Here is a 26,792-nt window from a genome sequence, read left to right on the forward strand (position 1 = left end):
CTATAACAAAAAATCGCATATGCAAGTCCACGTCTTCATAAAGCCCCCATATAACGATTCCTCCCTATAATCGGTATTTTGATGATTTTAGAGGGATTATTCACCAGAATTGACTCGTATTTGAAGTTCGTAATAGGTACTACAGCCTATGATAGAAGAATTACTTATGAAAGAACACGTCTTCGTACAGTACCCATGTAAGAGGTTTCATTAGAGATTTTCTCGACGTTTTTTTTTAATTTTCAACCTTCACCACCTTCAAAATGGTGGAGGGTATTAAAAGTTCGGCCCGGCCTTAGCTGCTTTTTACTTGTTTCTTTTTGATCAGTATCAGTTGCCTGATGCATCGACGTATCCAGAATTGAATTTGGGATTCATATCGTCATTAATTTTCCATAAAAATTTACAGAAAAGGTCACTAGAGTAAACAATTCGGAGGAAGCTCCAAGGCCCCTCAGCGTACGTCTCATATCCACTATAAGATTAATCATCTCCGTAATAAAATTATTTCGATTGTATACCTTTTAGAGGATCAGAAGAATATATTGATGGTTTTTATACACTCCATCTTATGGTACTTGTTATACAGCCGTATTCAACAGGTCTATTCTGTAACTTTTATCGATTGAAAAGTTGTTAAAATTTCTTTTGTTATTATAACAAAAACAAAACAAGCAAAAGAACTTAAAAAAAAAAAACAATAAGCTAAATTATTAAAAAGTTAGAGAATAGACTTAAACGGCTAAGAAACGTAAAATAATGAGTCTATTTTAGGCGCCATACCTCACACAAAATCATAGTTTTGTGTATTAAACTTACAATCGATCAGTAAACTAAGCACCAAACTGTTCGCTTGATTAACAACAACAAATTTGTATTACAGACAGTATCTTTATAGTCCGGGCCTATGACATTGTAATGTTAAATCGATTAGGGTTTTCAATGCATTTGGATTAGTTTTGGACCAGTTCTTGTCTGTTATGGACTACTCCTTACACTCGTGTAACAGACAAGGGCCACTCCAAAACTAACCCAAAATGCATTGAAAACCCTAAACGATTTAACGATTTTTTCACAATGACATGGTCCATTTCTGCATTACATAGGACAATGTTGTAACTAATTCATAGTTCAATGGATCACGTAGTCCAAAATTATTTGCAGGGTTAAAGTAAATTTACTCTAACTGTTATCAAAGCTTATTAGAAGATGTTTTTTTTTAATTCTTCGGCGATAATCATTTTATCCAGAAGATCATTTCCACCTCACACCCATAGAGGTTACGTCAAGCAGAAGGTATTTTAGGAAGTTGAAATTGTGCCAATCCGCACAGCTATGGTGGTCAATAGAGTGTAAGAGTTTCTCAGTTATTTTGATGGATGGAATCTCTCAGTATTCGAGGCCCTCGCCCTTTTCTGCAGCCAGCGATCTTTTTATAGAATCCCCAGATTTCTGGGTCACAGTGCTTTCAGTTAAATAGTAGTATAGTATAGTATGCTTATTTTCTCATTCCATTTGTATCCTCTCGATATAATCAATTTAGACCTAACAAAGTATATCTATATATATATATTTGATCATAATTAGATTCTATGTCAATTTAGCTATATTTGTCCGCCTGTGAAATCACTCTAGCTTTCGAACAGGACACAAAATTTCACTCAAATATATTTTAAGTGTGTGGAATTTTGGTATTGAAAATACTTTTTGGTATAGATCCATATAACGGTACCCTACGTCATATTCATCATCTTTTTCCGAGTTTTATGTAAATCGGCATTCTCGCAAAGAACTATCCAAATTGTAGCATAGGCCTCATATAACAGTAATGGTATTTAGAAGATTCTAACCCCATGTTCGACGGAATTTTTCCAAAGTTGGTATTTGGAGGTTGGTATTGGCCAGATGATTATCTATATATGTACATAGACAAATATAGCCATCATAAAAGGTAACCTCATTTAACTCTGTATTTTAGTAATTTAAACCATATTTTTCAATAGAATTTGGTATTTGCATTTCGTAATGGTAGGTCCCAAAATTACACATAGCCCTCATATAAAGTACTTGATGACTTTAGCCTCATTTATCACATATTCCTAAAAACAGATATGACATATACGGTTCAAATACCGGACCTAGGCGCTTATGCACGTATTTTGAAAAATGTAACTTTTTATTGGGTGGAGAATTTTTATAGTTCGGGAATTGTGCACTTTTCTTTATTTTGAAAGCAAAACGTAATAGATTTTGTGAATTTTGCCCATTTATTATTCTGATTGAAAACTTCTAAAATTTTTATTAATTCTCCAACTGGGTAACCTCTCACTTACAAGCAAAGTGTTTTACATAAGGGAATTATTTTCGCAATAGATAGAGAAATTCTTTGAAATCTAGTTACAAAACATAGTTCCAATTAAACTCATTCTTCTGTAAATTAGGCTCATATTGAAGTTTCTGTCATATGTATTTTAAAAATTGTTATTTTATATTTAATGAAGAAATATTTCATGATGCAGCAAATTATATTACAGTTGATATAAAACTTCCTTTGAAAAAATGTTTTCCCTTTCACATTACCATTACATTACCTATAGCATGTGTAGCGCTTATAAATTTCATCAAAAGTTTAAAAAAAGTTTTTATTTAAAGATGTTTTCAATTATTTTTTTATCTCTTTTAACTCAAACAACTTGAAAAAAAAAACAAATGCTTAGCCTGCAGTTTATTTTTCTAATCCAATAAATTTAGTAAATTTACTTCAATATTAGCAATTTGCAGCAATTTAAAAAGTCAACAAACAAATAAATTATTAAAAGTATTGCTGTTTTGACCCTCATCGTCCTGGCCATTTTAGATTTCAGTGATTTATTTGCCTTTTCGTCAATGGTTATGCCTTTAATGAAGTGTAAATATAGATTACTTTTCTTACATTCAAATGCACTGGTGATATACACACACACACTCCCTCTTAAAAATATAAATACAAATAAACACAACCAAAAAAAAAAAACAGAAAATTAAAGACGGATAAAAGTATTAAAACTGCACATATTTGTGGCATTTATTTTAAATATTTTACAAATAACAAAAACAAAACAAAAACTAAACATCTTCTTTAAACAATTAAGTATACACAGAAAAAAATGTAAATACAAAAAATAAATAAATAATAAAAAAAAGATAAATATTAACTGAAATTTAACGACGTACATGACGTCGACACGATATACAAATAAACAAGCATGTATACAAACATATTTTAAAATCAGAATATAAAAATAGCTAAAATTATAAGAAAAAAAAAAAAAAAACAACTGAAATCAACATCAGCATTCATAAAATTATTGATTTTTTCTCCACAATTTAGATGTGTTTTTTTCGGGTTTTATTGATAGACAGCACTGGTTGGTTAATTGTCTGTCCGTTTATTGGCATTGCCGTTTCATCAATGGAATGCCATTTAACGATTGAATGCCTTTAATTGTTAATTGCGAAAAAACACACACATACACGTCTATTTTTCTTTTCATTCCCCATTGCACGCACTATATATTATATATACATACATATATCTATAAGATAGCAAGAAAACAAAACAAGCAAACAAACAAATAAATACATATATAGATTTATGCAAATTGATCGAAACATAATTTACCTTGTGGGTACTACAAAAAATAAAATTAAAAACAGTTTTTCGTCAAGTGTTTTAAGTACTGTTTATTTTTTTCTCCGCCTCACCACCACCACCAAAAACTCAATTCATCCCGAGGCAAAGCCGATAAACGCCTCTCCATTAATGTATTTGTAAATGTATTTGAACTAAATTTAAGTTTTACTTTTACTACTACTACGACTAAATATTATAGTGAATAAATAGAAATTTAATTAAAAATAAACCATAGGCATTAAAAAACTCAATGAATAAAAATAAAATAATCTTCAAAATTTAAATATTTGATTACATGTTTTTCCTGTTGGGATTGGAATGGAATGGCGGTAAGTTACAAATGGGATGAAGTTGATATTGTTTTTAAAAATGCCGTTTGATAAAAAGAGCTGTTACAACGGTAAGTACTGTAAATATTCCCTGTGTTGAGCTTCATACTTAGGTATGCATTATTTTAAAATTCCACGTCAGTTTTCCAATACGTCCAATTTCTTCTCGGAAACTGACACATTCTCTATTCGTTGTTGGACTCTAAATTCAAATCACTTTTAAGGTGTTGATTTTTTATGGTATATATTGAATATAACAACAAACACATAACATTCACTAGCAGGATATAAATTCCAAATTTAATTTTCGAAAAAACTATTGTAGTTTAATATGGACTTTATTTTGACTCCTTCTTAAACTTATTTTTTTGATTTATTTCATGTTACTTTCAGACGGCAACTTAAAAAAGGCAGGGGAAAGATTGATCAAAAAATTAATAATTATTTTCCATTTTATTTACTTAATTATTTTATTATTATTATTTTTTTTATTTGAACACTGATGCAACTATTTATATACCCTCCACCAAACTATGGAGGATATATTAATTTTGTCATTCCGTTTGTAACTCCTCGAAATACTCATGTCAGACGAAACAAAGTATATATATTCTTGATCAGCGTAAAGCTCTAAGTCGTCCGTCTGTCTGTATGTTGTTATCACGCTAGTTTTAGTTTAGTATTTGAAGTTCAAATGGATACTACAGCCTAAGACAGAAATTAGTCCGTGCAGGTCCACGTCTTCGTATATGCCCCAAATACCAGTGCATCCCTATATTCGGTATTTTGACGAGTTTAGGTACAATACTCACCGAAATTGTTTGAGATGTCGTATTTGAAGTTCGTAATGGATGCTACAGCCTATAACAGAAAATTGTCTATACTGGTCCAGGCCTTCGCATAGCTCCGATATAGCGGTACCTCCCTATATACGATATTTTGACGATTTAAGCTACATTATTCACTGCTTATTTCAAGTTTCGAATTTGAATATGACAAACAAAGCCTATGTAGATCCACGTCGTATAGACACCAATATAACGGCTATATTCAGTATTTTTGAAATTTTGAGGATTTTATTTTTTGAAAATTTCAAATGGTGGAGGGTATTGAAAGTTCGGCCCGTAATGTAATGTAAAAAATTAAGAAGGTAGTGATAAGTTAGGCCAGAATAATAATAATAATAATAATAATAATAATAATAATAATAATAATAATAATAATAATAATAATAATAATAATAATAATAATAATAATAATAATAATTTTTCAAAATGGGCAGTACCGTTTAATGGGAGCGTATTAAAACGTGAACCTTAATAGACAGTTTTCTAGTATCTCTTTCGAGTTTCGAGTACAAACTTTGAGGCACTTTCATTGCAAAATGTGGCTTTAATCATCAAAAAACCTTCATGTACCTTTAAATTGGTCCTATATGGAAAAGTGGGCTTAAATAGACATAGCTCTGCGCAGGAGGTACAAACCGGACGTACTGTTATACGGCGGCTATACGAAAACTTTTACCCAGACCTAAACCCTGAGTATCGAATTATTCCGTCAGTCTCTGTTGTAGAACTTTTCAAAACATTATCTCAGTCAACCATTAACTTTTATGAATCACAATATTTTTACCAAATCTATACCAAAAATTGTTTTAAGACACAGAAACCAAGTGAATCAAACTTAGATCGAGTTCGGATGCACTGTCGGTGCACTGCTTCTGGTACCTCCCCCATAAAAGGTCGAAATTATCAAAAAATATAAATATGCACAGAAAGAGAAAGGATAATCAACATTTTGCTCCAATTTTGCAAATCCTAATATTTGCACCAGTGCTAAATCAGGTCTTCAGGTGATGTGTGTACACGATATTAGTATTAACCCAAGGTGTGGGTGTAGATGGAATACATCGGTCCACTCCTTCTGGTATCTTCTACACAAAATATAGCCCGAAAATAATTTCTGATTCCATTCATACTCGCCACATATAAATATTTCCTTCAACACAAGTCCTGTTATAAAGATGGTAGAGATCGGACCATTTCTTCCGTTACCTCCCCCACAGAGAGTTCAAGACTTTGAAAAACAAAAAGCTCAAACAAAGCGAAATAAGCATCCAATTCTCTTCAAATTTCCACATACAAACATTTTTGCCAACAAATGATATGTTGTGAAGCTGATATACATATATATGCGAACCCCTTCTGGTAGCTCACCCACAAAGGGTCGCAATTTTCAATAGTTTTATCTGTCATAACTTGCGAAGCAAATCAGCGATTCTTTACAACTTGCTATATCTAAATATCTCCCTCAACCAAAAACCTGAAATGAATATGGAATTTATGATTTCGCATAGAATTGAATATAAGTGTTCGATTTTCTCGTAATTTTGCCCAAACCAATATTTTTTTCTGTCACGCACATGTTAACATTTTCTAAAAATTGCAACATATCTTCTATCTTCTTCTATGTCTATAAAATAAAACCGCTAAACAGATTTTCTTGAAAATTTCCAAGTATACTGCAACATCGCCTGAAGGTAACATAGGCTATATACATTTTTGAAATTCCAGTTGGATCTGTAGATATAGTATAAGAATCGGAGGTACCTCCCGAAATTTAGATTTTATATGCACATATCTATTGATAGGTTAGAAATGCGTAATGCAATTTGGAATGCCTAACGGGATATGAGACAAAAAATAATTTGTCAAATTATATTGAAATCGGTTCAGATTTGGATATAGCTCCCATATATATTTTCAGCCGATTTCATGCATTTGTTGCACAAAACACGATACGTATGTCCGAGTCCAATGAAATTCGGCATGATTGTCTAAATTTGGTACGGTCACTTTCACGTAATTGACGCACTAATTTCAATGAAATATGGAAGGTGCGACGGAATTTTGTTGTAAAAGTAAATTTTGTCAAATTATATTGAAATCGGTTCAAATTGGGATACGATTTTATTAAGAAGCATTGACCCACAACGCCTTTACAATGGTATTAGACTAACAGTGTAAAACTACACAACAATTTAATTGAGGATACGATTATTACGGGGAAGTATGTTGCCAACTCGAATTCTCTAATTGCAACAGAAATGTCACTCAACTTCTAAAGATTGCGGCATTAGCATTTGCTATGAAATTAATAAACCCGAAGGACAAACCCTTTGTATATGCGGGATAAATTTGGCATATTCCTGCTTTTCTCATGGTCAGCTGTTCCTGTCATGTTCACGCGTTGGTAGACCGAGCTGTTTTTTTATTTACGCATTACAGTATTACGATTTTTTTTAAATTTTTGAATTCGTTTTAATTTTTTTAAGACAACATATACTCGTTTATAAAATTTTGAAGTCATATAAAATCAAAAGGGGTAGCGAAGCGCCCCGGGTTCAGCTAGTCTTATATAAAGTGAAGGAGTAACCAATATAGTCCAAACCTGACACGTTGCATTATTCATACCATATTTATTTAGGTCCGATACGAAATGGTCAATATTGGTCCATTCCCTCGGAACATACGTCACAGTGGGTCAACAATTTGAATAATCATAATGCAAGTCAAAATATATTTTAATAAACTAACATTGGCTGAAGGTATACATCTGTCGGCAAAACCGACTGATACTCTATAACTATTTGACTTGTTTTCTATTTTTCAATAATTATCGAAATCAAAGGAACCTATACAAATTCCTGTCACAATTTCAGTTTAACATACAATGAATTAAATTCCAAAAAAAAAAAATTAAAAGTAATCAAAAAATTGTAAAACAAAAATTCCATAAAATAAAGAAAAATGAATTTCGATTGAAAATGCTAAATGAAACCTTTAAAGCTTTGGGGAGTGGCGCGCTACTTGCAATGACTTTCGTCTACAAATTCGCTTTGAAAATTCCGCTCATGATATTGTGGCATCTCTTATTGGCAATTGTCACCCATCGAAGAGGAGGCGCAATTCAACCCACAACCTCGGGTAACACAACCACCGGCATCGACAAACCACAAAAACCTGACTGTTCGATGTGTGGAGCCTTTGAGGTGAGTGACTTTGTGAAGATACATTTATACATACATAAGTAGATACGTAATTAGCCATGTCTGCAGAAAATTGACTTGAACGCGTGCAAGTGTGAATCGATTTCAATTAATATTTTCATTAAGATTTTAATGGCATATTTGCACTAATGAGTGGTCCACTCCAAGTTTCCAAGGAAATGTACAGCAAATAATGTCGATTTTATGCTTGGCTAAATTGTTATTGTTATGGGAGCGCGTTTTTTCTCTCCGTTCGTTTGTTTGAATTGAAATTAACAATTAAATAACAGATGCCAACATTGCATTATTTCCATTCAACCACCAAAGGTGTTGGCAGGATTTAGAAACCACTAAATGACACCCTATGCCTTCCGTTTTTTTACCAAACGCCTGTGAGCTCTGGTCGGGTGTTGAAAATAAAAAACCATTTAACGATAAGCATCAAATTTTCACAAATTACCTTATATTTTACGTGAGATATGAAACAGATTGTATTTTGTTTTTACCCATTTCGTATTGGGTGTAGTATGTGGCCTATTTTGGTGTAATTTTGTGTTTTTGTGTGTTAGTATGCCAATCACCATTCCGACGCAGTCGACATGCGATGAGTAGGGCAAAACAGAGATTGTGTCTGGTAATCTGTGCATATCGAAAGTGAATGCAAGGAGCATTTTTTATTTGTTTTGCCAATTTATGTTTAGCACACAGTTGGTGTGCTTTTCTGAAAATCGGGTGATTATTATAACCAGTATAGCAAAGAGTATATTGAATACGATGAAAATTGTAGTTTCTTAAGCTTAATGTGGAATATTTTAGATGCCACAAGATCGTAAATGCAATCTTCAAAATAATAATCCAAATCTATTATCAGTTGACAGCTTTTTGCTCTCATTGAAGCTATTAAAACTATTTCACCAATTATTTCACACATTTAAAACTAATGTGTTTGGTCACTCATAAGAAGCTTTTAACATATTTTAGCCATTTTATGACTTAGATTTTCGTGTGTCGATTCAAGGGTATGGTTTTCATAATACCAAGTAACTGAATATATCCCCGCTTCTTGAAGATGGCTGCGACTATGACGACTTCAGAAATTAAAAGAATTTAACTTGAATTTAATTCTGCCACATTTCACCGTCTATCCTTATTTTGTCGTCAACCAGGATTTCTCCAACTTCCTTTTTGAAAGACCACTTGATGGTTGACGTTAACGTCGCATTGACTTTTGCTTTCCTTCCTATTAGAGTTCATGCGCCCACTGTCAGAGCATTTTATACCCCACACCACAATGTTTTGAGGGCATTATGTCTTTATGCATTTGTTTGTAACATAGAGAAGGAAGTGAGTTAGACCCATAGTTCCTTTTGATGATCTGCATAGAATCAAATTCTGAGTCGATTTATGCATGTCCGTCCGTCCGTCCATGTATTTTTGTAAACAAAGTACAGGTCGCATTTAATGACCGATCAAGATAAAACATTTCACAAAATATTTGTTTGGTCCCAGGACGAACTCTATTGAATTTGGAGAAAATCGGTCAACATTTAGATATAGCTCCCATAATATCTTCACCCGATTTGCTTTTTATTGTACACCAAATGTGTTATATTATCCCAAATGGGATGGAATTTTGCACATGTAACCAAATTGAGCCCAGAAATAAGTGTGGCAAATTTCTCCGAAATCGGTTCAGATATAGCTGTAGCTCCCAAGTATATTCTTCATCCGATTTGTTAAAATTCTCCTCAACATCCGTAATATGCACACTATAACAACCATATTCGGAAAATATTTCAAATGCAGCTCAGATATACAGGGCTGTCACAGAAACCATGTCGGTTTTGCTTATTGTCCTTTTTGTAAACCAATATTGGTTTTATTTGGTGTCATGAAACCAAGTTGGTTTTGTCAATTTCGAATGTAAATAGAACCAATGTTCGAAACAGCTGTTGTTGATTACATGTGTTGTTTGTTTATTTGTCATTGAAATATCAGTAAAAGTAAAGTTAATAAAAAAAATGAATAAGTCGCTATAAATAAAGTAAGATGGCATCAGCAGTGGTAGTTTTTGTGTTGTTGGACGAAGAACGCTCAGAAAAGGTGACGAGAAAAGCTCTTAGAGATTTCAGCAACCCACTGGAGTTACCGGAGATAGCGTAAGTATTTTTTTTATTGTGAACTTACTCATAAAGCTGCTATGCAGATTTATGGTTTATGGTCCTTTAAAAATTATTTAAAAAATCCACGTTTATGGTCCTTTAATATCCTTTAAAAAATCTTTAAAAATCCACGTTTATAGTCCTTAAAAAATCCACGTTTATGGTCCTTTAATATCCTTTAAAAAATCTTTAAAAATCCACGTTTATAGTCCTTAAAAAAATCCACGTTTATGGTCCTTTAATATCCTTTAAAAATTCTTTAAAAAATCCACGTTTATGGTCCTTTAATATCCTTTAAAAAATCTTTAAAAATCCACGTTTATAGTCCTTAAAAAATCCACGTTTATGGTCCTTTAATATCCTTTAAAAAATCTTTAAAAATCCACGTTTATAGTCCTTAAAAAAATCCACGTTTATGGTCCTTTAATATCCTTTAAAAATTCTTTAAAAAATCCACGTTTATAGTCATTTGAAAATTCTTTAAAAAAATCCACGTTTATAGTCCTTTAAAAATTCTTTAAAAAATCCACGTTTATAGTCCTTTAAACATTCTTTAAAAAAATCCACGTTTATAGTCCTTTAAAAATTCTTTAAAAAATCCACGTTTATAGTCCTTTAAACATTCTTTTAAAAAATCCACGTTTATAGTCCTTTAAAAATTCTTTTAAAAAATCCACGTTTATAGTCCTTTAAAAATTCTTTAAAAAAATCCACGTCTATAGTCCTTTAAAAATTCTTTAAAAAAATCCCCGTTTATAGTCCTTTAAAAATTCTTTAAAAAAATCCACGTTTATAGTCCTTTAAATATACTTTGAAAATTGTTTAAAAAATCCACGTTTATAGTCCTTTGAATATCCTTTAAAAATTGTTTAAAAAATCCACGTTTATAGTCCTTTGAATATTCTTTAAATATTCTTTAAAAAATCCACGTCTATAGTCCTTTAAAAATTCATTAAAAAATCCACGTCTATAGTCCTTTAAAAATTCTTTAAAAAATCCACGTCAATAGTCCTTTAAAAATTCTTTAAAAAATCCAAATTTAGTCCTTGAATATCCTTTAAAAATTGTTTAAAAATCCACATTTTTAGTCCTTTGAATATCCTTTAAAAATTGTTTAAAAAAACCAAAGCAAATGAAAAGTGACAGCTCTAAGCAACTTGGTTTTTTTCCAATAACAAAACCAATAACATTGGCTTCTATGACAACCAAAACCGATAAAATTCTAATTCGAAAATAAAACCTATAACATTGATTTTCATGACACCAAAGCATTTTTTCTCGTCGTTTTTAAAACCAATAGTGACAAAATTGGTTTCTATGACAGCCCTGATACTTTTGTCAAATTTTATCGATATCGGTTCAGATTTGGATATGGCTCCCATATATGTCTTCATCCGATTTCACGTTTATTGTGCACCAAATGGCTATTATAAGCCCGAATTGAATGGATGTTGTCACATACGAACGAATTTAGCCTGGAAAAAAGTGTTTCATACGATTTTGTATTTTACACACTCACATCCGTAAAATGTTCTCCTCAACAACGATCATATGCAGCATAGAAATATATCTTCCCAAAAAGTGCAATGTCACCTCAAATAGAATGCATTCAGATGAAGATTCAAATGCCTCCGTCAAATTTTGCAGAATACGAAAGAAGTCTGTTATATATTAGTGCAGAAAAATGATTTGATGATTCATGCTTAAGTAAGGCATATTATGTTATAGTGGGAATTTCGTATTTTTAACGAAAATGTTCTAATATTTTATTTTGTCCCCAAATGCTCCGCATGTACTAGAGTGAGTACAACCCATTCTGTGGAATTGTGCCTACAAACACAGATTTCCTCGGTTGCGCTCACTGTTCTGCTCGTTTCAGTTTTACTTAATGATCTTAAGACATTCTCATTTAGTTCTCGTTATTCCATTGGAGTGTGTGGGCACTCTTGTCCAAAACCTTAAAATCTAGTCGTGCTACCTATAATGATTTTCCACATTCTAGAATTATGTCCCCTAAACTTCTAGCATATTTCGCCAGTGAGTTTTCCCGTTCGTTGCCCCTAATCCGTTTGGGACCTGGTACCCATATGATAAGAATAGTTGTTGATAGTTGTTATGCAGTTCAATACCGTTCTTGACTTGATGGCGAATTTACAGTCCGTTATGATATTTATGGTTACAAGACCAACTTGTATGTTCTCCAGGTCCTTTAACCAGTAAGGAGCTCCCGTAACAAAAGAATTTATTTGAAGTAGATCATACCACCTATCAACATTTGGCTTTAGAGCAGTTACAGTTTGGTTTCAGAGGGAGGCATATCCAACTTTATTCGATTTTCACTAAATTTGACGGAGACATAAAATTTGGCAAATGCATTTTTAAGCTCTATAAGATATCTGGTAACAAATATCATTGTTGTCGAATGCATATTACGAATGTGAGGGACTTTAATACCAAAACTGAAGACACACATATATGGGAGCTATAGCTATATCTGAACCCATTTTTGATGTACTTACTTCTAGACTGAATTCGGTAGGATGTATTAAAATTGAGCTAATTTGGGCTTATATTGGCCATTTGGTGCACAATTAACACGAAATCGGTTGAAGATATATGGGAGCTATATCGAAATCTGATCCGATTATCGTTAATTTCAATAGGGTTCGCCCTAACCAAACAAATATTGTTTGGAAACTTTCATCTCAATCGGATAATTAATGCGACCTGCATTTTGCTCACAAGAATACATGGACGGACGGACAAACGGACTGACATGCATAAATCGACTCAGACAGTGATTCTATGAAGATCCTCAAAAGTAACAATGGGGCTATCTCGCTTTCTTCTCCATCTTACAAACAAATGGACAAAGACATAATACCCTTAACACTATGTGGTGTCGGGTAAAAAAGAGGCCTACCATTCTGTGTAATTCTCTTATTCTCCAACCTTACTTTGAACCGTCCGTGAAACAGCAGCCTCCGGATGTCATACTCGGCAGTTACCCGTTCCATTACTCTCTGTCCGGGATTAGTGTTTTGGGCAGTGCAAATAATTTATTTTCCAGTACTCTGTCAGAAATGGTATTGTCTGACCGGACCTCGATAACTGTTTGATTGTATGTTGTGTGACTTTTTTTGCTCCAATTTTTCATCGCTTTTAGCCTCATAGCTGCGATGGCTCCACATACCTAATCTATATTTATACTGGTTGTATATAAAGAATAGTATCTAAAGCCTTATTTGGTGTAGTCCTCATTGTCCTCGCGGATGCCTAGACAATACATTCTTTTGGCTTTCTGAAAGATTTTTATATTGCACTTTTATATTCATTGCTGTCCATCGTACGTATGTTAGAATAGGTCTTATCACATTTTCGAACAGCCAGTAAGATATTTTTTGGATTAAGTTCCAGTATTAAATCTATCGTCCTTCTGCAGGTTGACCATCATCTGTGAGCTGTATTGCTCTTTGGCTGATATGGTCTTCCCAGTTAAGTTTTTTTATCCAGAATTAATCTTAAATGTCTGACAATATCTTCTTTACTGCATAGCACAGCTCGCCCCTATAGTGTTTCCTTTCCACTTTAGAAAAAGATGGCCATGTTCCGTGGCATCTTCCGCGTTAACCGAGTGTCCTTTGTAGGGATTATAGGTTTCGCGTACGAGTAACGCTCGCCTCGTTTGTAAGTATTTGTTTCCTTATCATCACCATTTCTAGGTACCTAGTTTGCCCGCAGCACTCACTGGCGGAAAGCTCTTTTTCGATAAAGGCTTCGCTGCATTCTGCTGCTCCATATCTGATCCTCTTACCCGCTTCCGAAGAAGTGGAAGGAATGCTCTGTATCTTTTGGCGATCCTCCTACCTTGAATCCTTAGTCTTCTTACGGATTATCTTGAGTTTACGCCTTTGCGCACCGAATAACCTATGGGTTGCTGCCTGTATTTGAAGGCCGAGTCGAGCGTAAGCTATCTCTGAACTTCTCTTTTTGTCGGTATGCGTCGAAAAAAAGAAGGTGTTGAGACATACTGATAGAAACAATGTTCTCAAATTTTGTTTAATTTTTTACATTTGTTTAAATCTTCTCTATACTTATTTGACACTGGTACATTAAGGATATGGACTTAAAGTCCATATCCGATATTGTATTATTTCCCAAAAGTTTTTGTTAACGAATAACAATTCGAAATGTCAAATCAGTTAAAGGAAATGCTATGCCTATTCAATAAATACATAATTACATTTATTTGATAAATGCAAACTAAAGGAATGTTTAAAGAAGTCAATATTTACTTCAAATTGCTTAATAACATTTAAAAATGTATTAAATTACTGAACTACTTTCGCCATTTTGTCCTGCATTTTAAATTTTTGGTTATACCTACTGTCAAAAAATTAAATATTAACAAGAGGGGTGTAGTTGCATGGGGACTAGTATATGGCCGACAGGAATTAATATTGGACATGACTCTTTTTACTGCTCACGAACTAGGAAATGTCAACAAAAAACTGTCACCATAAATATTTGCTTCACGCCTCTTGTTAATAAATTTTTGAAATGTCGCCAAAATGGAAATGGTGAATCATGAAATGAGAATGAAATACAAATTACAATTCATCTGCAACAACACGTCTCTAGCATGCTTAACTTTAGGACTTGGCGAGAAGTATATATGTATGTGCATACACACACACATTCACTCATAACTAAACACAAAATTCTCCATAATCCTCTTCCGGCAGAACAGCCAGCAGACTCGCACACACGTTCTCCGTTGCTTACAACAATAAAATGTGAATTATTTAAACATTCGCTGCCGTGCCACGAAATTAAACGGCGCAACAAAACACATTAATACCAACACGGACAACGTTTAAATTAAAATCTTTAACCGGATGTCACAAAATAATATCTGCGCCTCTGCCCCCGTTGGCTCCAGTCGCTGTTCATTCAGCATATCTCCAATACATGTACGTGTATTGACACACACACACACACAACTGGGACAAATATCCCCCAACAAGAACACAGACAAACAAACACTTGAATTTTGGGAATATTATGATTGGAGTCAGCCAACTTTCCCTCTCAAGTGCCAACTGTAATCATTTTGATAACAAATATTTTAAAACGAATCTATTCCCACAACATATTCCAATGGAAAATAATTGTCATGTCATACAGTGGTTGCATTCGCTTTAAATGCCTTATTTTGTGAATATAGGTTTGATATTTTAAGAATAGATGTTGCAAATACTTTGGGATAATTGCTATAATTGTATGTTCTTACGGATCCATACTTGTAATGGTGTTATGTTGAACATTGACTGGGACATACAGGGGTGTCCATATTCGACGGACCCATCTGGCAACGCCATAACTTTTGACAGAGATGTCACATCGCTTAATGAAATACCGCGTTTGAAGCGTCAGTCCAAGCAGATTTTTACCATGAAACAATACACGCCACGCGAAATAGTTGAAATTTACATTCAACAGAAGAAGTCAATTGTGAAAACTCGACGTGCTTTTAAAACATTAAAAAATGTGAGAAGTGCGCCTTCTAAGAACACCATTAAGCGTTTATACGAAAAATTTTCGACTGGTAAGGCTCTTTCTAATCCGAAGAGGCCATATAAAAGTCGACCAAGGCGATGGACCGAGAATATCGCTGCCGTACGAGCCAGTGTTGAGAGATCCCCAAGAACATCCCAAAAACACCGTTCTCAGCAATTGGGCATGGCTCGGTCCACTTTACAACGGATTATTCGCATTGACTTGCATTTGTTCCCGTACAAAATTCAATTGACGCAAAGAATGTTGCCTGCGGACAAGCCTCGTCGATTGGAATGGGCCCAAAAAGTAATGGGTCCATCGAATATGGGCAACCCGTAGATGATGATATATTAAGTTTGTAATTTCGTTTGTTACTTCTCGAAATACTCATGTTAGACCCAACAAAAGCACATACATTCTGGAAAAGGGCAAAATTCTAAAATTGAACCATGCCCGACTGTCAGTCTGTCTTAATTTTAAAATTCGCTTCATAGAGTTCATAATGGGTTCTACCTCCTGTGGCAGAACATTGTCTATATAGATCCACGTTTTCTTGCAGCCCCCACGAGTTATGCCACATTTTTTACGAAATCTTTCAAAATTTGGTAGATAGAGTATGGAATGAAATCAATCTCTTGTGGCTGTAGGTTGTCTGAATAGGTCCATGTTTCCTTATAACACCCATATAGCGGTAACTCGGAATATTTGATATTTATTTTAATGTTTTTTAATTTTTTTTTTAAAACGACAAATTCGACATTTTGACGATTTAAAGTATACTTTCTACCAGAGAAGTTTAAAATTCGGTATTCAAGGAATATAATGAATCCTACCTCCTCTGGCAGAATATTGTCTTGACAGACTCACGCTTTCGTATAGCTCCCATATATGGCTATATCTGAACCGATTTTGATCAAATTTGGCATACTTATTTTCAGGCCTAATTTGCACAATAAAAGGCAAATCGGACGAAAATATATATGGGAGATATATCTTACTTTTTATCGATTATCTCCAATTTCAATAGTCCTTAGGCCAAACAAATGATTTGTGCAAAATTTCATCTGGATAGGGCAATAAATGCAAACTGTACTTTGTTTACAAAAGTACATGGACAGACGGACGGACGGACAGACGGACATGCATAAATTAACTCAGAATGTGATTCTATGCAGATCATCAATGGAACTATGGGTCTATCTCGTTTCCTTTTGCCTGTTACAAACAAATTCACAAAGACATAATACCCTGACCACCTTGTGGTGTAGGGTATAATGAGTTACCTTCCAAATTGTGGAGGGTATACATATGAGGGTAAATATGACTTCATACAGCTGAAAAGTGCCCTACCGAAGTTCTCTTGGACGAAATTCGTTTCAGGACAGCAATTTTCTTCAAATTTACATCGCACATCGTAATATTTTCAGCAAAACCAAGATCGAGTTAAGAGATGGACAATATTGGTCCACTTATTGCTGTATCCCAAAAAAATTAGCAAAATAAAAAAATATGAAAAAGCCGAAGTGAGCATATTGTAATATTAATAATAATATTGATTGGATAAATTTTAAAAATGGAGTATAAAAGTACAGCCCCATAAAATTGAAAAAATTTCGAAAAAAAATACATATTCTCTTATAAACAAATAGAATACCTAATATTTTCCAAATTTGGTTCATTGTAATATTTATATCAGAATAAGGTCAGCAGCAAACATGAAATATTTTTTTGCACCTAAAACACAAATACTAGTAATCACAATTTTATCCCGAATTCGCTGCAAATTGGCTGCTTTTGTTACCAGTATGTAAGATATATCATTGCGTAGATTGGTCTATATAGGACAAAGTTTTGCTATGGTCCCCATAACACCCTGTACCACCAGATATCCCGTATTTTGATGATCAGGGTTAAGCTTTTCAAAAAAATTATTTCAAATTTCGTATTTGGTGTTCGTAACGGGTACTCTTTATGACAAAAAAAATCCTGCACAGATCCACCTCATATAACGGTACTTCCCAATATTCGGTATTTTGAAAAGTTTAGCTACATTTTTCTACGGAATTACCTCCATCTTGGTATTTAGGGTTCATATTAAGCTCCGCTTTTTCTGGCAGACAACTATCTATTAGAGTCCAGGATTTCGTATAGCCTCCATACAACGGTACATCCCTATATTCGATATTGTTATGATTTTAGCTAGATTTTCAACACAATTGTTTCAATTCGGAATTTGAAGTTCGCAATGGGTACTACTTTCTATGACAGAAAATTGGCTGTACAGATCCACGTCTTCGTATAGCCTTTTTGTGCCTTGTCATAATCCCACGGACATAATCATAACAATTATGGGGTTATTATCGTTTATTTTTCGGTCATACCCCTGTAATACCCAACAAAATCAGTCATAATCCCCAGAAAGTAACGGGCATAAGCCCCATAATAATGGGACTCCTTTGGGATCTCCAAAGTTTTTCTAAATTTCATAACTTTGGTAAGTAAATGGCCTTTGGCCGGCTATGCGGTCCATAGTTTTTCTAAATTTTACAACTTTAAGAAGTAGTAAGGGGTAGTAGTAGTAAGTAAAGGCACCTCATGACAAACTTCGTGTTTTGAGGTGTACAGGCAAATTTATAGTTTAGTCACAATTTTAGCCCAAATTAGCTGTAAATTGGCAGTTTTTGTACCTTTACACATTCGGCACTATCTGTTCACTAGAATTGTAAAAATTGTTGTTTTGAGATCGTAATAGGTACCATCTTCTCTGGGAGATAATTGGATGTAGAAGTCCACGTTTTCGAATAACCCCATATATTTGTAATATAAGATATTTGGGATTTTTTTTTCTGGTAAGGCAAATCGGACCGGGTGATAAATGGGGTCCAAAAAGCAAAAGTGGAGCAATGGACATATATTTTTGGGAAAGATTTCTGTCGACGAACAAACCAAAAGTACCAAACTACAGTAAAATCTACTGAAAATATGACTTATCTTTACCTAAAATGGAAGAGCCCGTTTCATGGGGGTTACACCATAACGGGTACCACTTTAGACAAATTTTCGCCAAATTAGACCTCCGAAAACAAAACTGACATCTTATAGAAAATCAATCAAAGAAATTAGGTATAACATACAAAATATTTTACACGGTGTTGTGAGGGCGCCATGTCAATATATGATCCTATCATGAAATCTATGTTGGTCACGTTAACGGTATAACCTATGCCACACTGTGGTATAGGCATTACTTCCTTATACATTTGTAGGAATTATAAATACAGTCGGCCCCAGCCAACTTTTGTCCTTCCTTTACTATTTAGAACTTCGTGTATTCCATGCAAAACTTACATGCCTGACTTAACCACTGTCCAATGTTCTGTTTCAATATTTTAGAAATTTACAGGCATTCTAGAGCTGTTCAAAATACAAATCCCAACAAGAACAACAATGACAATGTGAACATGAAAACAAGGTCATTAGGTGATGCCTTCTAGCATTTTGGTTCATCGGCATCGGCTTCATCATAATCACCACCATCATCATCAACATTCTCATTATGAGTATGTATTGCTGCCACCACTATCGCCATCTTCATCGACATAGCCCCAGTCGTTATGTTCGTTCATTCGGTATCTTCTTGATCTTTTGGGCCAACTGCTGGTGGCTTGCCAATTTCTAGTTGTACGTAGAAACTGTGTTTCTCTCTCTGTATGTGTGTGAAAGTGTGTACGTGTGGTTGTGTCTCTTTATTAACGAAAGCAAGAATATTTTACGTCTGCCTTAAATTATCATCTAAGACTTCGCAAGGGGAGCACAATCATAGACATGCAAAAATCGAATAACAAGAGCATTTCATCCTATGGTGAATTTTTGGCACTCAGGTCCTGTAACTACTGTTGCTCCGCAATTCGATGGCTTCTCATTTATGCGACTGGGTACCAAATTAGGTTCCTCTGAGTGTTAATGTCAGTAGTAGCTATAGTAAAATCACAATTAAATTTTTATACCCTCCACCATAGTATGTAGGTCCACGTTTTGGTATAGTCCCCATATAATGGCACCTACCTTTTTCCGGTATTTTGGTGATTTAAGCGACATTATTCACCGGAAATGTTTCAAATTAGGTATTTTAAGTTTGTAATGAGTACTACCGCCTATGACAGAAAATTGTCTGTGCAGGTCCACGTCTTCGTATAGCCCCATATAATGGTACCTCCCGATATTCGGTATTTTGATGATTTTATCGACATTATTCACCGGAATTATTTCAAATTTGGTATTTCATGTTCGTAATGGATACTACAGCTTGTGATAGAAAATTGTCTGTGCAGATCCACGTCTTTATATAACCTCCATACAACGGTACCTCCTGATATTCGGTACTTTGATGATTTTAGTGACATTATTCACAAGAATTGTTTCAAATTTGAGGTGTAAAGTTCGTAATTCATACTACAGCCTATGACAGAAAATTGTCTGTGCAGGTCCACGTCTTCGTATAGCCCCCATATAATGGTACCTCCCGATATTCGGTATTTTGATGATTTTAGCGACATTATTCACCGGAATTATTTCAAATTTGGCTTTTGATGTTCGTAATTGATACTACAGCCTATGATAGCAAATTGTCTGTGCAGATCCACGTCTTTATATAGCCCCCATATAATGGTACCTCCCTTTTTTCGGTATTTTGGTGATTTAAGCGACATTCACCGGAAATGATTCAAATTAGGTATTTGAAGTTCGTAATGGGTACTACAACTAATGACAGAAAATTGTCTGTGCAGGTCCACGTCTTTGTATAGCCCCCATATATAGTACCTCCCTATATATTCGGTATTTTGATGATTCGCATTTGAATATTTTCGCATTTGAATATTGTAATGGTTTATGACAAAAGTTGTCTGTGCAGGTCTACATCGTCGCCTAGACCCTAATATAACGGCTACATTCGGTATTTTTTAAGATTTTAACAAAATTGTTTAACGGATTTTATTTTTTGAAAATTGCCAACATCGTTCCAAATGGTGAAGGGTATTCAAAGATCGGCCCGGCCGAACTTACAGCTTTTTTGCTTGTTATATTTTTTCAACGATCATTATTTTAAATATTAAAATAGAAGAGAATCATAAAAATTAAAAACCTTCTTTGTGTCGAAATTTATAACTTTATCCCGGAGTATTTGAATACGTACTTATGTGGGCAATACTGGCGCATATCATATTTTATTTCTATTCTTACTTGTGTGTCTTTTCTTCCTTCCTTCCTGATGGTGATTTGGAACTCGTAGTGTACCACCAGGATTAAAATTCCATCACAACACGTTTCTTCTTTTCAAATGTTCTTCTTTTCCATTCTAAGGTGGAGAACTAAAATTTATGTTCCTTGTCAAACAGATGGCAAACAAATAATTGTAATATGTTACATATATTTTCCATTCCTCTCTGTTCCATAATTATCAAGCAAAAGCTTTCAGCATATCAATACTAAAATATTATTCACACCAGCAGTGGTACTGTAAGGGATTTATTTTAAATGGAACATTGTCACACCCTGTCTCAGATCAGAGAGCACCTAATGTCGCATTTAATAAAAATTAATTCTTTATAATTAAATTTTCAATTGTAGGAGTAGTTCTTCCGACCCAGTTCACTATATGCCAGAGTCTATTGAATTCTTTGCGTTCATACTTACATACACATGTACATATGTGCGTACGTATGCCTTTATTGTGTGGTTAAGTGACCCAATCTTTTGTTGTTCTCGAAAATATTTACCCATACAGATACGAAGTGTGTGTATCTTCGAAATTCAAATTCCATGAATTTGCCCAAACGCATTCACACACACACGCACATTCATAGGTTGAATCGAACTACGACATATATGACGACAACCAGGCACACATAGACATCAAAACAAACAGACACTTTCAACACAAAGACACTTTGTGGTCGTGATACACAAGTGGAAAATATCCTCTTCGTAGGTGATAGGGGCTTTTGCTTAATATTATCATCTTTAATTTAAAATTAAATTTTCGCATCGTCCTGTCCAGAAGTATGGGAATTGCAAAGGAAGTGATTTAATTCAACCACTTGTAGTTTTTCAAGTGGAGGATGAAATAAGAGTGGGGAAAGTATGAAAACGTAACATGATTATAGAAATAGATTTATTTAATAATACAAAAATTCATAGAAAGCGCAAGAAGAAAAAAAGAGACTTATTTTCATTGATATAAATATCTAAAGCTTAATAATTTAATTGAAATATTCAACCGACTATGCATCACAATATATCCTGATGTTAAATCAGACATGTTATTTGCAGAACGGTTTTTATGCCCTACACAACTTAGTGGTAAGGGTATTATGGCTTTGTGCATTTGTTTGTAACAGGGAGAAGGAAGCGACGTAGACCCACAGTTACTTTTGAGGATCTTCATAGAATATCTTTCTGAATGGCTTTATGAATGTCAGTCGGTCCATGTATTCTTGTGAACAAAATGCAGGTCGCATTTAATATCTGATTGAGATGAAATTTTCCAAACAATATTTGTTTGGCCCAAGGACAAACCGTATTGTAATTGGTGATAATCGGATCAGATTTAGATTTAGCTCCCATATTTGGTGCACAATTAACCCAAAATCGGTTAAAGATATATATAGGACCTATATTCAAATTTGAACCGATCTTGATAAAATTTGGCAGAGGTATATCCGAGCGCTATAAGATATCTGTTACCAAATATCATTTTTGTCGAATTCATATTACGAAATTGAGGGACTTAAACACCAAATCGGATAAAACATATATATGAGAGTTATAACTATATCTGAACCGATTTGATGTACTTGCTTCTAGACTGAATTCGGTCGGATGTACCAAAATTCTGGTCATTTGGACTTATATTGGCTAATTGGTGTGCACCAATTAACCCGAAATCGGTTGAAGATATATATGGGAGCTAAATCCAAATCTGAACCGATCTTGATAAATGTTAGCAGAGGTATTTCTGGGCTGTATCGGATATCTGGTACCAAACATCATTGTTGTCGGATGCATATTACGAATGGGGGGTACTTAGGCACCAAATCACACTATGATCGCACGATATTTAGGGGTTGAAATGGACCAAAAACAGAAAAATTTCCTGATTTTGCAGTTGCAACTATGAAACATCCGACGAAACCTTCCAATTTGGGCAGCCATTAGACTATAATTAGCGGGTAAAATAGACCCTAACTTTTATGTAAGAAACCTGTAAAGAAAGTCCTAAAGTCGGGCGGCGCCGACTTTATGATACCCTACACCACTTTGCTAATTTAGTAGAGCTCCACATAACAATTAAATGTTTTTATGGGAGAATTTAATAATACACGCTATGATTATAATTATAATTTAAAGTTCAAAGGACTAAATATGCCGAAGCGTTTGTATCTTTTAAATTCGGACTTGTATTGCCCATTTGGTGCAAAAATAATTTGAAATCGGATGAAACTATATATGGGAGCTATATCCAAATCTGAACCGATCTCCATAAAATTTGGCAAAGCTATTTCTGAGCTGTATTTGATATATTTTCCTGAATATCGTTGTTACGGAGTGCATATTACGGCTGTGGGTAACAAATACAACAAATCGGATGAACAATATATATGGAAGCTATAGCTATACCTGAACCGATCTTCACCAAATTTGGCATACTACCTTCTAGACTCCATTCGGTCGTAAGTGCCAAATTTCATCCCATTTGGGATGACGTTAGACGTTTGGTGCACAATATAAGGTAATTCGGACGAAGATATATATGGGAGCTATATCTTAATTTTGACCGATTATCTCCAATTTCAACAGGGTTCGTCCTTGGGCCAAACAAATGATTTGTGCAAAATTTCATCTCAATCGGATAATAAATGCGACCTTCATTTTGTTCACAAGAATACATGGACAGACGGACGGACGGACGGACAGACGGACTGACATGCATAAATCAACTCAGAAAGTGATTCTATGTAGATCCTCAAAAGTAACTATGGGTCTATCTTCCTTTTCCATGTTACAAACAAATGCACAAAGACATAATACACTGACCACTATGTGGTGTAGGGTATAAATAGAAAAATTTTCACTAAACCGCGAATATTTTCAACCCCAGCCAAATCACTAATACATTAAAAGGTCACTTCTGACCATTACAGTGATGCTAATAGCCAAGAAATCGGATATATAGCAAAATAGGTAAAAGAATTGATCTTATTTATTCTGCTTATAAATCAAGAACCGCTGGGCCGATTTTCACAATTCGCATCAATTCTGAATGGTCTTTTGCCAAAATCGCGGAAAAATATACCAATAAAAAAGTGAGTATTTTTTCCCATTTTTTTCAATTCTTGTCATATTTTTTATCGCATGCGATTTTTTTAATTTGACTTACAATTTTGAATTGTAATTTTTTAAGTGTTTACACCCTTTAACGCTACGTTTTGAGGGTATTATATGCATGTCGCAATTATCGTCCGATCCTCACGAAATTTGGCATGGGGGTAGGGTTAGGGACAAAATTAAAGCCTATTGTTCTTAAGATGTACATTAGGGGTGCAAATGGACTAAAAAAATTAATTTTTTCTAATTTTGTAGTCGCTCTATAGGCCACAATTGAAACTAATCGACACGGAATTTCACATCGGAAGAGAGTTAAGTGCAGGGAAGAAGTCTATCATTTTGGATGACCATTGGATTTAGCTGTAAAATGGACCACAACATTCACAACTTTTGCCAAATTCTCCGGGCCAAAAACTAACGGTAACCTCTGGGCGGGGCTCTTTTCAAAAACGACATCTTCCAAATTAGATTTGGATATAAGGGGACTTCGAACATACTGTAGTGTTGTAGGGTATCACATGGTCGGCCCCACACGACTATAACCTTTGCTTACTTGTTTCACCAAGTGATATCTTGAACTCAATAGCAAACTATAACTGCGCTAAAGCCAAATGTTTATAGGTGGTATTATCTACTTGAAATAAATTATTTTGTGACGGGAGCTCTATTAAATATGCATAGTGCTGTAGGGTATTATATAGTCGGTCCCGCGCGACTTTTGATTTTTCTTTACTCTTCATTACTTGCACTTGTAGCAAGAGCGACAACAGGTGCCAAGGCAGCCATACCTGAGGTCCTTTGAAATCAAGTATTGAATCTTGTTGTGTAAAAACCAAAACTTTTTCAAAAATATTTTTTCAGCTTTTTTTATTATTATTATTATTATTATTATTATTATTATTATTATTATTATTATTATTATTATTATTATTATTATTATTATTATTATTATTATTATTATTATTATTATTATTATTATTATTATTATTATTATTATTATTATTATTATTATTATTATTATTATTATTATTATTATTATTATTATTATTATTATTATTATTATTATTATTATTATTATTATTATTATTATTATTATTATTATTATTATTATTATTATTATTATTATTATTATTATTATTATTATTATTATTATTATTATTATTATTATTATTATTATTATTATTATTATTATTATTATTATTATTATTATTATTATTATTATTATTATTATTATTATTATTATTATTATTATTATTATTATTATTATTATTATTATTATTATTATTATTATTATTATTATTATTATTATTATTATTATTATTATTATTATTATTATTATTATTATTATTATTATTATTATTATTATTATTATTATTATTATTATTATTATTATTATTATTATTATTATTATATAAAATTACATAAAAAGTAAAATTCAGATATTTCCTCTTTATTCAACTTAAGGAACTCCATAAAACTGTAACCTTAAACTACAAGAAAATGTGAAGTAATTAATAATTAATTGGCCCCAAACAACTGCACCAATAAAAATAAATACCAACAGCAGTTTAAATATTTCCCAGCTTTTCATAAAATATTTCCACAACAACAACAAAATGTATCTCTACGATATTAGAATTACAACAACAAGGATGTCATTAACGCACTACAGCAACAACTTAGTACAACAAGTTTTCTAACGGAATTTGTGTTGTTAGGATATTAGCTGCCCTCTTGACGACGAGGAGGACAGAGTTGACACATAACGCTAAATAGGCTAACAAAAATTCCTTAAAATGTTCCGAAGAAGACATCGAATACCGAAAACGAAACCTTAATCAAAACATTAAAGAAATTTTACACAAATATTAGCACAAGTCAAACGGGCCCAATTTTTTTTCTTTTTCAGCATTCCTCCTTGTAAGGACAGTCATTTGCCTGCCTACCTTCCAGCGCCCATTACTTAACGTTAGACTAAGGAATTTCGTGCTGAAGCATTTCTGCCCCGCTCTGGGCGATACGCTGGCGGCGGAATGAGACATTACACCAAACTTTTGTCATTTCGTTACACGGTAAACGAGGATAAATCAATTTGATTGCCACTTAGTCTCAATGGTATGTTAAAAAATTTTTTATAGCTTCTCAAGTGCCATCATCACATAACGACCCCGAATAGGTTTTATCTGTGTAACACGGCCTTTGGCTGGCTCCAACTGCTACAAAGATTCTAGTTTATTCGCACGTCTGTGTGGCACACCTTATTCTTACGGCGAATGGTAGGTTTTTTTCCACCAAATGTATTAAGAATTTGCCTGTTTACTCGAATTGGGGTACACGAGTATAGATATTTTATATGTAAGCATGTGTGTGTATGTGTATGTACATGCACACCCACTTACCATAGATAACATGCGGATATAAAATTGCTTGTAAAAAAAACATGCGCTTATAAACACCGACATGCTGTTACAATGAAGGTAAATTTATAATTTAAAAGGAAGTACAAAAAGTCGTTGAGTTCGAAATTTTAGTTTCTACACAACTAAGAAAACTAAAGAGGGCCGTTGATAAATATGTTCAGAATATGTCATTTCGTCTGCCATTGTAAAATTAGTCTTTATTTATAATAAATTTTT

General features: G+C 33.6%; 1 protein-coding gene across 4 annotated transcripts in view; it reads left to right on the forward strand.

The window, feature by feature from the left end:
• The first annotated feature begins 7,740 nt into the window (after positions 1–7,740).
• The window catches only part of LOC101895687 (protein cappuccino), a 184,509-nt gene continuing 165,457 nt past the window's right edge, over positions 7,741–26,792 (forward strand). For 2 of the 4 annotated variants that reach the window (XM_020039328.2, XM_020039330.2), the window contains exon 1: positions 7,742–8,053. In XM_020039328.2, the coding sequence (XP_019894887.2) occupies positions 7,829–8,053 (225 nt within the window). In that variant the 5' untranslated portion in view covers positions 7,742–7,828. Of the gene's footprint in view, positions 8,054–26,065; positions 26,272–26,792 lie in introns of all 4 variants that reach the window. The other 2 variants (XM_020039329.2, XM_020039327.2) reach the window with 2 other exon arrangements.

This window comes from Musca domestica, unplaced genomic scaffold (assembly GCF_030504385.1).
Source record: "Musca domestica strain aabys unplaced genomic scaffold, Musca_domestica.polishedcontigs.V.1.1 11, whole genome shotgun sequence".
NCBI classification, from domain to species: Eukaryota; Metazoa; Arthropoda; class Insecta; order Diptera; family Muscidae; genus Musca; species Musca domestica.